The sequence below is a fragment of the Oncorhynchus masou genome, chromosome 22 (assembly GCF_036934945.1).
Source record: "Oncorhynchus masou masou isolate Uvic2021 chromosome 22, UVic_Omas_1.1, whole genome shotgun sequence".
In the NCBI taxonomy this organism is placed as follows: domain Eukaryota; kingdom Metazoa; phylum Chordata; class Actinopteri; order Salmoniformes; family Salmonidae; genus Oncorhynchus; species Oncorhynchus masou.
In genome coordinates, this window is record NC_088233.1 from 39,013,003 (window position 1) to 39,026,934 (window position 13,932).

The 13,932-nt window shown below is 44.1% G+C and overlaps 1 protein-coding gene across 1 annotated transcript in view; it reads left to right on the forward strand.

The window, feature by feature from the left end:
- The first annotated feature begins 612 nt into the window (after positions 1-612).
- Positions 613-13,932, forward strand: part of snrkb (SNF related kinase b) — a 40,452-nt gene continuing 27,132 nt past the window's right edge. Inside the window, exons 1-2 of the mRNA XM_064930165.1 lie at positions 613-1,026; positions 11,297-12,015. Of these exons, the coding sequence (XP_064786237.1) occupies positions 11,427-12,015 (589 nt within the window). The 5' untranslated portion in view covers positions 613-1,026; positions 11,297-11,426. The remainder of the gene's footprint in view (positions 1,027-11,296; positions 12,016-13,932) is intronic.

Consider the following 13,932-nt stretch of genomic DNA (forward strand, 5'->3'; position numbering starts at 1 on the left):
TAGCTTTTAGCAGACAAGCTGTCAGTCTGTGTGGCACAGTGCCCAACACCCCAGGCCAGAACTCTCTGCTGCCTGGGCCAAATATGTTCAGAGACCTGATCAATGCCTCAGGGATGATTAAAATGCTCTCTCTTTCCACTTAGAACTCCAGGACTCTCCGCACTGTTTGCTTCTGCTCATCTGCTTTAGTTTGTTTACAGGACTTTCTGTCCTCCTCCTTGGGTATTTACAACAGCGTATGTTGTGTAATATGTACTTATTACAGATATTAACACGTTGATTGCATCTGTTACAGGTGTCTGAGGATAATCTTTTGTCATTTATAATAGGCTAAGGTAGCCATACTGACTAAAGAGAACGTGTTTTCATTATTTCTCTGCAAAGGCATTCTAAAGAATTACAATTTGTAAAAAGCCTTTGTAGTTATGAATCATTGCTAAAGGCTACAGTTGACCTAATGTGATGTGGTTGAAAGGCCTCCACTAATAGGCCACTATGTCTCAACCCATAGAAATATGTGAGTAATGGTATTATCCCCATTGTTTCTTGCTTTCCCCCACCTACCTAATTATAGACAGTGACACGCTGGCTGTTGCATTGCATAATAGTCTTCCTCTCTCTTGACTTCAGAACAGACGTTTTTTCCTGTATAGGCCCTCAGCCCTTCCTCTCGCGCACTGGGAGAGAACATCGTCCGCAGAGGACGCGAGTGAGCTGGAATGCTTTGACGTCAGTAGCAGGCCAGCGCTCAGAGCCGATCAGGCAGTGAATGAATGCACGAATACTGCAGAGAGGCGCACTCGCAGCATCGACCATCCATCCCTGTTGCCTCGTCCTTTCGGAGACATCGGGGCATACACACGCCACTGGCACAGTGAACACAACAGGACGTCGGGAAAATATTGGAAACCAATAGCTTTACGATTCTAACTCATCAAGTAATATTGGAATAGCAAGAAGTGCCAAGCTGTTTACAGAGGCTGGTCGCTCCACAAGCCTAAAGGATAACGCATTTTCCTCTCAATGGTAAGTTATTTTTGTAACCTTTTAAGGTAGCAATATTCTCACTCTTTTAGCAATTTTAGCATCATCATCTTTGGTTAGAATGTTATTGTCAGACCGCGGATGTTTACGACATGTCTATTTTTGTGCATTTCATCAGATGCGTAGTAGATGCGTATTTTGCGAACTCAGGACTGCAGTTGCGGAGTGGAAGTTTACCAGTCGAAAGCAAGTGTTTACGCCGGGCTGTTGTACTGCTTATATTAATCTCAAAGGGGACAATGGGACAATTGTTATTTGCATTTTGATATCTATCCATATGTGCTCGCAGCTTTCACAGAGAATTACACTGACTCACGGATGATCGATCCATCCTCTCTAATATCCAGATTCCTATTCAAGTTTAGCGGAAACTTTTAATGCTTTAATGTAAGTAAAGAACTGTTGATGTTCATGATCTCTGAGCACCAACCATAATGAAAGATGATGATGATTGTAGTACGGGGGATGATGAGTAAAATTATTGCTCCTGTGTTCTGTGTGTGTTGTCCTTTGTTAAGGGGGTGGCAAGTCCGGTGGCATCTCACAGTGCATTGTGTGAACACTGATAACGCTGTAGCCTATTGGCGGTTACTGTAACAAGAGAGCTGGATCCTAGCCTGCACAGTGCATTGTGTGAACACTGATAACGCTGTAGCCTATTGGTCGTTACTGTAACAAGAGAGCTGGATCCTGGCCTGCACCTCTTCTTTTTATTATCTTGGCTTCTCCAGGGTAACCATGGAGCATGGGTCAACTCTGAGTCATCACAGGAGCACCAACCAGAGAGGGAGAGAGAAGAAGAGGGTGGACAGGAATACAGATGGGGTGATTGAATAGCAGAGGAAAGTTAAAGTGATCCTACAGAGTTGATCGTTGAGGGAACAAGCATGTGATTGTGGGTATACAGTCAGAGTGCATGTGTGTGTGAGGGCTTGTTGGCATGTGTACAAGTTACTGCTTATGACCATCTTGTTCTCAGTTATTTTTTTTAAACATTTGCGGGAGGAGACAGATTGTCCTCTGCCTGCGCTGTGACCCATGGTTCATGGGGTGGGCCTAGGGGAGAGAGAGGGGACAGGAAAGAAGGGAGAGCAGCCAGGTCACACAGGCCCTGCAGCAGTCAGTCTCAGCACACAGCCTCTGTTAGTGCTTCGATCTGCTGCATAAGGGAACAGAGCGTGTGCTGCTCAACACATCAACTAACTATGTGTCTCGGTAGGCCTTGAGAGCCATGCTGTCCTCAACTCCGCTCTCTCATTACCACTGATAGGTAAAAGAACTGGATAGGTGTCCACCATATTGATTTGACTGTCCGTGACCAAACTTTGGGCCCTAGTCATGAGGGAAGGAAGACAAGGATAGACCGATATAAGGGTAAAGACACAACCCACTCAACACTGTACTTCCCCTCCCAATTGTATTTCTATTAATATTAAAATGCTGTTCCATACAAAGGGAGAGACAGAAGTAATGGAGGAGTTAAATATGTGATGAGTTTAAATGCTGGGAATGAGTGTAGAATTGAATCTACTTTGTTGTAATGAGTGAATTGAGAATTCAGAAGAGAGAGTGCTCTCACAAGTCTCTGCTCCCCTATTCCCACATGGACCTCACCATGTTGAATATTGCATGATGGGAAGAAGTGAGATGAGATCATACCTAAGGAAACCCCACTCTGTTCCTCCATCACCCCTCCCTCCATTTTCCCCTTCACTATCCTGACTCCATTTCCTCCTCCCTCCCTTTTCCCCTCTCCATCCCTATCCTCTCACTCTCTACTCTTCCCTCTGATACAAAACCGAATGAGTCATCCCCTTGCCCCTCTCTCGTTATGCTTCTCTCACACCATAATCCTACCCAGCTGTACCCTGTGTGTGTGTGTGTGTGTGTGTGTGTGTGTGTGTGTGTGTGTGTGTGTGTGTGTGTGTGTGTGTGTGTGTGTGTGTGTGTGTGTGTGTGTGTGTGTGTGTGTGTGGCAGTGCATGGGTCCATATTCACCCTTGTCCTTGTGTTAAAGATGCACTCTCAAACTTTTGTATAATTTCAGCCAGTAGTTTTGAAAGTGGTGCTCTTGAGCCAAAATGGGTCCCCTTTTTTTTGTGTACTGTGTCATCAAATTGTGTACTATGTCATCCGTTTTATTTTGCAATTCCTGTGATATGTTACGAACTCAATTTGCGCAATATGTTACACATTTCTTGCGCTTAAGATCCCTGCGTGCATCTTTAAGTGTGGTCCTTCTATTGTTGTTTGTCTGAAATGTTCACTTAGGTAGAATGTGTTCTCTGCCTTTTCTGCTCAGCTAGCACCAGCAAAAATAGATATTTTCAACAATTGGCTCAAGATGTGAGATCCTTTATGTTTGCAAAGAAATATGCTGAGTGTACTAAAATCATGATGCCTTGGCATTGTTTATTTGTGTATCTGTGTGTACGTGCACCTGCAGGCATGTGGGTGTGTGTGTGCGAGTGTATGTATGTGCTAGTTTGTTGGTATGTGTGTCTGTGTGTTTTTATAACTGTAAAAGGAATCTCCCCAGCGGAAGCCTTTTCCCTGTGTGAACACTATCAGAAGGAAACTGTTGTTCCCTCCCTGCTCCCTATAGGAAGCAGCGGTCTGTTTAAGACCTGTTCTGCTTTGGTAACTGACAAGAGAGGCAGTGAAAGCCACAGTGAATAGGAGGATGGCCTTATCCTTAAACTCTCTCATTCTCTGTTCTCTCCTGTTCTCTCTCTCACTCCCCCTCTCTTTTACAGTCTACCACAGCACAGCTTGTCCACTGAGTGTTGTTTAACATAACTTCTGCATCTCTCAGATGGTAACATAAAAGCTCTATCCCAAGGACAGATCCTGAGGCAAGTCACACACATTGTGTTTGTGTGGCTGTGTTCATTTGAATGCACAAGGGAGTTTGCCTTTCCGTGTAGAGTGATGTGTTTGAATACCCATACTAACTTACTTAATGAGTATATACTACATACTATATGCTATTAGTTCATTTTAGTATACTGTAAACAAACGGTATCCATTTAGTTGATAATACTAGCCCTTTGCCTGTCTACCAGAAGTTGATGCTGTTGCTGTGCAACCTCTTGCTAGCTTGTTAGCATAACAAATTACTAGCGTGACATCATACCACTTCGGGTGTGTTTATAAAAATCAATCTGGAGTGCCAGAGTGCACTCTGAGTGTTCGTAAATTCAGAGCGTTGTCAGATTGTCCGTTTGTAAATTCAGAGCGTTTTGCTTTCGGATCGTTTAGAGCCCACACCTAACGCTCTGGCCGAGGAGTAGGGTTGATCCGAGCATTCTGACCTCACAACGGCAGTCAAGCACCCAAGCTAACTGGCTAACGTTGTCTAGCTTGCTAGCTACTTCCAGCCACAACTGAGAGAACACCTCACTCTGACCATTTTACTCACCCTAGCAGAGCTGGTTAGGCTGTTTTCATGTTATCCAGAGAGTTGGTGACTAATTATGCTGCTGGCAACAATTTAATTACGCATTTTATGCCAACTTTTACTGCCACCGGTTATATTCAACGGGTGTTGCGTTCGTAAATTCATCATACTACTCGCCAATGTCCAGTCTCTTGACAAGAAGGTAGACAAAATCCGAGCAAGGGTTGCCTTCCAGAGAGACATCAGAGATTGTAACGTTCTTTGTTTCATGGAAACATGGCTCACTTGGGATAGGTCATCAGAGTCGGTACAGTCACCCGGTTTCTTCACTCATCGCACCGACAGAAACAAACATCTCTCTGGTAAGAAGAAGGGCGGGGGTGTATGCCTTATGATTAACGAGACGTGGTGTGATCATAACAACATGCAGGAACTCAATTCCTTTTGCTCCCCTGACCTAGAATCCCTTCCAATCAAATGCAGACCGCATTATCTACCAAGAGAATTCTCTTTGATCATAATCACAGTCGTGTAAATCCCCCCCAAGCAGACACATCGACGGCCCTGAAAGAACTAAATTTGACTCTATGTAAACTGGAAACCACATATCCTGACGTTGCATTTATTGTACCTGGGTTTTTTAGCAAGGCTAATCTGAAAACAAGGCTCTCTAAATTTTATCAGCATATTGAATGCGCGACCCAGCCTGACAAAACCCTGGATCATTGTTATTCTAACTTTTGCGATGCATACAAAGCCCTCCCCCAACCCTCCTTTCGTAACATCTGACCACAACTCCATTTTGTTGCTCTCAGCCTATAGACAGAAACTAAAACAGGAAGCGCCCGTGCTCAGGTCTGTTCAACGCTGGTCAGACCAATCGGATTCCATGCTTCAAGATTGCTTTGATCACGTGGACTAGGATATGTTCCACATAGCGTCGGAAAATAACATCGATGAATACGCTGATGCGGTGAGCGAGTTTATTAGCAAGTGCATCGGTGATGTACCAACAGCGTCTATTAAAACATTCCCCAACCAAAAACCATGGATTGATGGCAGCATTCGCACAAAACTGAAAGCGCGAACCACTGCTTTTAATCAGAGCAAGGTGACCGGAAACATGACCGAATACAAACAGTGTAGCTATTCCCTCCGCAAGGCAATCAAACAAGCTAATCGTCAGTATAGAGACAAAGTAGAGTCGCAATTCAACGGCTCAGACACGAGAGGTATGTGGCAGAGTCTACAGTCAATCACCTCAGGAGGCTGAAGAAATTTGGCTTGTCACCAAAAACACTCACAAATTTTACAGATGCACAACCGAGAGCATCCTGTCAGGCTGTATCACCGCCTGGTACGGCAACTGCTCCACCCACAACTGTAAGGCTCTCCAGGGGTAGTGAGGTCTGCACAACGCATCACCGGGGACAAACTACCTGCCCTCCAGGACACCTACACCACTCGATTTCACAGGAAGGCCAAAAAGATCATCAAGGACAACAACCACCCGAGCCATTGCCTGTTCACCCCACTATCATCCAGAAGGCAAGATCAGTACAGGTGCATCAAAGCGGGGACCGAGAGACTGAAAAACAGCTTCTATCTCAAGGCCATCAGACTGTTAAACAGCCATCTCTAGCCACTTTAATAATGGAAGACTCTATGTAATAAATGTATCACTAGCCACTTTAAACAATGGCACTTTATATAACATTTACATACCCTACATTACTCATCTCATATGTACAGTGGGGCAAAAAAGTATTTAGTCAGCCACCAATTGTGCAAGTTCTCCCACTTAAAAGATGAGAGAGGCCTGTAATTATCATCATAGGTACACTTCAACTATGACAGACAAAATGAGAAAAGAACTTCCAGAAAATCACATTGTAGGATTTTTTATGAATTTATTTACAAATTATGGTGGAAAATAAGTATTTGGTCAATAACAAAAATGTATCTCAATACTTTCATATACCCTTTGTTGGCAATGACAGCGGTCAAACGTTTTCTGTAAGTTTTCACAAGGTTTTCACACATTGTTGCTGGTATTTTGGCCCATTCCTCTAGAGCAGTGATGTTTTGGGGCTGTTGATGGGCAACACCGGATTTTCAACTCCCTCCAAAGATTTTCTATGGGGTTGAGATTTGGAGACTGGCTTGGCCACTTCAGGACCTTGAAATGCTTCTTACGAAGCCACTCCTTCGTTGCCCGGGCGGTGTGTTTGGGATCATTGTCATGCTGAAAGACCCAGCCACATTTCATCTTCAATCCCCTTGCTGATGGAAGGAGGTTTTCACTCAAAATCTCACGATACATGTCCCCATTCATTCTTTCCTTTACACAGATCAGTCGTCCTGGTCCCTTTGCAGAAAAACAGCCCCAAAGCATGATGTTTCCACCCCCATGCTTCACAGTAGGTATGGTGTTCTTTGGATGCAACACAGCATTCTTTGTCCTCCAAACACGACGAGTTGAGTTTTTACCAAAAAGTTATATTTTGGTTTCATCTGACCATATGACATTCTCCCAATCTTCTTCTGGATCATCCAAATGCTCTTTAGCAAACTTCAGACGGGCCTGGACATGTACTGGCTTCAGCAGGGGGACACATCTGGCACTGCAGGATTTGAGTCCCTGGCGGCGTAATGTGTTACTGATGGTAGGCTTTGTTACTTTGGTCCCAGCTCTCTGCAGGTCATTCACTAGGTCCCGCCGTGTGGTTCTGGGATTTTTGCTTACCACTGTTGTGATCATTTTGACCCCACGGGGTGAGATCTTGCGTGGAGCCCCAGATCGAGGGAGATTATCAGTGGTCTTGTATGTCTTCCATTTCCTAATAATTGCTCCCACAGTTGATTTCTTCAAACCAAGTTGCTTACCTATTGCAGATTCAGTCTTCCCAGCCTGGTGCAGGTCTACAATTTTGACAGCTCTTTGGTCTTGGCCATAGTGGAGTTTGGAGTGTGACTGTTTGAGGTTGTGGACAGGTGTCTTTTATACTGATAACAAGTTCAAACAGGTGCCATTAATACAGGTAATGAGTGGAGGACAGATGAGCCCCTTAAAGAAGAAGTTACAGGTCTACTTATTTTCCACCATAATTTGCAAATTAATTAATTAAAAATCTTACAATGCGATTTTCAGGATTTTTTTTCTTCTCATTTTGTCTGTCATATTTGAAGTGTGTGATGAAAATTACAGTCCTCTCTTCTTTTTAAGTGGGAGAACTTGCACAATTGGTCGCTGACTAAATACTTTTTTGCCCCACTGTATATACATTTACATTTACATTTAAGTCATTTGGCAGACGCTCTTATCCAGAGCGACTTACAAATTGGTGAATTCACCTTATGACATCCAGTATATACTGTATTCTATACCATCTACTCTATCTTGCCTATGCCGTTCGGCCATCGCTCATTCATATATTTTTATGTACATATTCTTATTCATTGCTTTACACTTGTGTGTATAAGGTAGTTGTTGTGGAATTGTTAGATTACTTGTTAGATATTACTGCATGGTCAGAACTAGAAGCACAAGCATTTCGCTACACTCGCATTAACATCTGCTAACCATGTGTATGTGACAAATAAAATTTGATTTGAATTATTCTGCTCTCTGGCACACTCACACGAGAGTGCTCTGAAATTAGAGTAGATAGCCAGAACGAATTAACCATGTCCATTGAGAACACACAACGGCTATGCCACTTAGCTAAGCGTGACATGAATAATCAAGTCAATTAACGTTGGGTAGTTAGCATATAGTTAATATACTGGAAGGTCTGATGTATTAGTAGCCAACTAACATTACTTTATGTAGCTAGCGAACACTGGTACATACTGCTGTAATGATATGCTATGCGGTTCGTAAGGATAGCGTAGCTAACAAATTGTCAGCCAACATAAAGTGTAACTTATTTTAAAAGGCATTACGTCGCTCAACATAGTCTTAACACATAATTTGTTAAAGCAATTAATTTTTATAAGCTCTCGTCGGACTTTGGCTGCATATTTTCCCCCATTTTCTTAAAATCTGAAAACGTTTTGAAGCTACGCTCATTTTCTGAATTATTACATTATGGGGCCTAAAAGCATGGAAATAGTGTCCACTGCTTGTATACTTCGTATTTTAGCGAATTTAGTACGACATCCGGGAACTTAGTTAGTATGAGTTAGTTTTCGAACACAGCTCTAGTGTATGTATACACTAGGCTTGGCTGATACCTCAGTATATGGTATAAACGGTATATTTTGAATTACCAATAGTATGGTTTTCAATAGCATAAAAAAAACATATTTTTTTTAAATTAAACAATTTGGGGGCACCCGGGGTGCATGCTACGCCACTCCTTCTATCTATGTTAAGTATATAACTATAAGAAATGCTACGCCACTCCTTCTATCTATGTTAAGTATATAACTATAAGAAATCTAAGATGTGTCAAATAAATTATATCCAGCTCAGGCCTCTAGCTATGCATTTAGTTTGCTAACTTGCTAAGTGGCTAGATGTTAAGATCAAGCTTCTTGGTTACAGCAGAGACATTAAATCCCCTCCTGGATCAAGGGGGGCGTGCTGTGCCACTGCTTATAAGTTAAGTATAACTATGAGAGAACTAATAATTTTTTTGGGTTTTAAAAATAGCGCCCTTCAGTTGAAGGCCGTTCAGTTGTCCAGCAGTGGCAACAAAAACACAGTGTAAACATGAAGATCCACTGTCACGTTTCTTAAGCATTATACACAAGTTATGTTATGAGACTGTTTCTTGTTGGCTGAAGGTCTGGGTGTCTCCTGTGCTGCAGAGAGAGAGAGAGAGAGAGAGAGAGAGAGAGAGAGAGAGAGTCCAGAGACTTGGCCATCAGACGCCCATCAGACTGTGGGTTGGTCAATAATTAGCAGCATTGATTTCTGCATACAGAGCTCTGTGTCTGTCTGCACATGCTCCTCCAAGGACTCTGCACTCAGACACATGTGAGAAGGCCTGCTCTCTCTCCAACCCTTCTGCTTCTCATTAAAGGGCGACTGCACTTCCTGATTTTTAGATATGGTTCATTAAGAAATGTGTCTTGGTCTCGGGGTCTGATTTGATGAGTGTGTTTGCAAGTGGGAAGAGTTTGCCAAATGATTTAGCTAATTAGCTTCAGCCAGCAGGTGTGCGACCGTGGCAAAGTTTGTTTGACTTTAGATAGCATTTCCCCAGGGCTAGTTAAAGACCGTCAATAAAATTACACAATGTAAAATTACACAATTTTCATGTTGTTCACCTTTTAGTTTTCATTAAATGCGTTCAATATTTGCATATGCATTTCTACAATTTATAGTTGGTTTGATGTTTTTAAGTCATCGAAATTTAACGCTATTGGAATTTTAACATATTGTCTCTTTGTATATTGTGTAATTGACCGATGGGCCCTAACTAGCCCCATAGGGATATCCAAAGTCAACCCAAATTTAAATTTACCACGGGCATCTGCCCTCCGAATTGATGATCACTTGAGTGCTGCCAGCTGTGGGTGTGGGTGGGATCGAACCAAACCCAACCTTAATTTACATTGTGAGGCAGTCACGATCACAAGTCTCACAAACTCTGTTTTGGATGAGACTGACTTTGACCAAAATTATCCTATTTACACTTTTGTAGTCTAATTAAAGCCACAGACTGTTTTATAAATGAGAAGTTTAGGGGCAGTTGCTCTTTAACCATTCAGTTACACAGACACGCACACTTGCACGAACGCGCACACACACACATGCATGCACACACCCCGATACACACACATCCACACTGCGATACACCCACACAAACAAATTATATCTCATTACAGATATTGATCCATACCATTTTTGCAGGATTGCTGTTATCTGACTCCCTGCCACTAATTCCCTAAACACACTCAACATCCATAGACTTTATCCCTTCCAACCTTGTCTGTATCTGACACCCCCCTCCGTCGAGCCCTTCCCCAACTAAACCTCTGTTTATTCTAGCTTTTGCTCTCTCCTGTCCTGGCTATTATCCTCACAGTTATGTGTATCTATGCCTAGAGCACTACAATAGTGACGCCTGTTCTGTTGTTCTTTCTGCCTTCTTTCCTGCTTCCTTCGAAAGTCCTCTGGGATTCTTGGAGGCACAGAAGGTTGCTTGGGTGTTTATGATGCCATTAAGGTGTCACAGAAAAAAGCTTTTTAGTTGTCGTAACATGGCCTCCTCAACTGTCTGTGTTTGTCAATGAGGCTACTTCCTGCTTGATGCTTCCACTCCCTTATGTTGATAGGAACGCTTCCCTAACCTGTCTGTCAGGCCTACTGTATAATACACATGCGCACGCATGTACACGTATAGGTTCAGTGGCAGAACAGTCTGTGTGAGAAACTGGAAATGAGAATGAAGTGCAGCCGGTATTTTTTGGCAACCGTTCTGAAGTTTAAATTCTCTTGCATAAATGTTGACAATGGCCACTATGACTGATAAAATTAGTTTCAAGATTGTAAAAGTAAATTCTGTTCATATTGTAATATAGTTTGCACAAATGTATATACCTCTACAATGAATAGCTTGTGGAAAGCAGTTGCATAATGTGTGTGTGTTATCGTAGCAGTACTGTAATGGCAGTCCACACAATGAGCACTCAGTCTGTACCACTGATCAGAGCACTCGAATAAGGACCCTAGCTGCAACAGACTGCAGAAATTACAATACATTGAGATATAAGGCCCAAAGTATATTGGTTTTAGTTTATTTCAAACACCCCTTTTCACATACCAATCTGCACTAAAACCCTCCTCCATCTTGTTTGATATCAAGCACAACTCTGTGTCACATCTCTCTGTTTGTCCAGGTAATGCATCAGTAGAGAGAGCTTCCATAGAGCTTCAAGACCCCTCCAAGGCCCCTCATCCAGACTGAGACTGTCTCCAGCACCAACACACCACTCCCCTCACCCCGTCTCTGCCCTAGCCCACCCAGACATGGCTGCCTCCAAGAGCAGCTACGAGGGAAAGATCGCTGGCCTCTATGACCTGGATCGCACGCTGGGTAAAGGCCACTTCGCTGTTGTCAAGCTGGCACGCCACGTCTTCACAGGCCAGCTGGTGGCGGTCAAGGTGATCGACAAGACCAAGCTGGACGCCATGGCGACGGGCCACCTGCTGCAGGAGGTGCGCTGTATGAAGCTGGTGCAGCATCCCAATGTGGTGCGGCTCTACGAGGTCATCGACACTGCCAACAAGCTCTACCTCATCTTGGAGCTGGGCGATGGAGGAGACATGTATGACTACATCTTGCGCCACGAGGGTGGCGTGGCTGAGGACACGGCTAAAGTTCACTTTGCCCAGATCGTCCGAGCAATCTCCTACTGCCACCGGCTCCACGTGGTGCACCGAGACCTCAAGCCAGAGAACGTGGTGTTCTTCAGGCAGCAGGGGACCGTCAAGCTGACCGACTTCGGCTTCAGCAACCTCTTCAAGCCCGGGACCATGCTGATGACCAGCTGTGGCTCGCTGGCTTACTCCGCCCCAGAGATCCTGCTGGGAGATGAGTATGATGCTCCGGCTGTAGGTAAGACAAATGGGGGACCGGGACGGGGGTGTCTGGTTGGGCAGGGGGTCTGTCTGTCCATCTGGTTGTCTGGCTGGCTGTTTGTTTTCTTCATAGGAAGGGTCAAGTGATGCAATGAGATGAGAGAAATGTGAAGATAAAATAAATAGAACATTGATTGCGTGTGACTCATTTTGCAGACAAGTACGTGATTCACTGAGTTTTTTTATTATATTTTGCCCGTAAGACCACATATATAGATTCAGGTCCCTCTAAGGCTAAGCCATTGAGCTACACAGAATTTCCATAAATCCCCTGAGACCAAGATAAAGCTGGAGAGATGAACATGGGCGTGTCTGTGGTACTGCTTGTGGATCTGTCAGTCAGGCAGGCATTCCTCTAGCTCACCCAACATACACACAGAAACGTGAACAGATGGACTACTCTCTGGGCTGCATAGAATCTGGAATGGAAATGTAATTTGCGTGTGGATGGGCGGTGTGGTTGAAGCAATCCACACAGGGCTTTAATCCAGGGCAGGGACAGTGAAGCTGTGTACATGCAGGGCTTAAAGCTGGAATCCTTAATGAGGGAAACAGCCATGTCTGTTTGCGATATTACAATACCAAAAGTTACTGTAAACAACGAACACAGTCCCCCCCCCCCGCTCCCTCGGACATCATTGCACGCGCGATAGAAGAGCAGAATATGTATCACACTGTATATTTTTTACCTCAACTTGGCAATAATAACAACGGTGGTGGGGCGGCCAGTGGCGCTGTTTCCCCCTACTGCGAATTCCATCTTTAAAGCCTAGAGCCAGGCGGATAGTTGTCTCTGTGTCAGGGTAGGAGGATTGTCTGCCCACTGATGTTTTTAGGTCTGGTTTGTTTTCCACAGACAGACAGAGTTCTATCTGGATTTTTCTTCAATGAATTTAAAATCAGTGGAGAGTAGTGCAGCGAGAGTAAATGTACAATGTCTCCAGTCCTGTAGTATTCCAGACCTAAGCATGCCCCAAATACACACTCCTGGCCTGCCCCAGATATGAACACCTGGCTGCACCTCATTCATCTGCTACAGGGAAATGGACTGTTATTGTGAAAATGCACCATGACATCTTAACATGTGGAAAGTGTAATGGTGAGGTGTCATTAACACCCTAGCAGAATACTGAGCAATAGTAGAAGAGCGAGTGCAGAGTTATTCCCTGGGTTTTTAGCGGTGAGTAATCCAGTAACCCTATGAGACCTGTTAGGTAATGGCCACTGGCCAGGGAACACCTGACAGGATCACAGTTTAGAGGGACTCAAATCGGATTCATACCTCATCTCGGCACAACACTCTTCTTGTGCGCAGATGCATGGTCATGTACATTCCTTAATCATAACTGGCCATGTGAAACAATGAAGAACAGCGCTACGCAAAGTAAAGAATATCCCCTATGGCTACATACTATAGAACGTATAGTTGAGACTGTTCTCAAGCAGTCATGTGACCCATGCAGGGCTGGTAACACAGACGACAGTCATACTGACTGGGCTGTATGCAGTGTGATGCTGGGAGTGTGCCAGCCCCTAACTGGGTCAGACTCCTCTGAGATACAGCTCCAGCTAAGCCTGCCAGGTGCCAAAAGCTAAGTGGGCTTCCCACTGCAGAGGGACCGCAGGGGTTTAGGCATGTGCACTGAAACTAAAGACACAACCACAACACAACCACCACATTCACCAGTACCTGGCTTTAACTTCCACACCTCAAATAGAGACTATTGTAGCCGGGATACTGGTGACAATCACTGGAGCTACAGTATATTCTCTGATCAGTGGAGCGACAGTATATTCTCTGATCACTGGAGCGACAGTATATTCTCTGATCACTGGAGCTACAGTATATTCTCTGATCAGTGGAGCGACAGTATATTCTCTGATCACTGGAGCG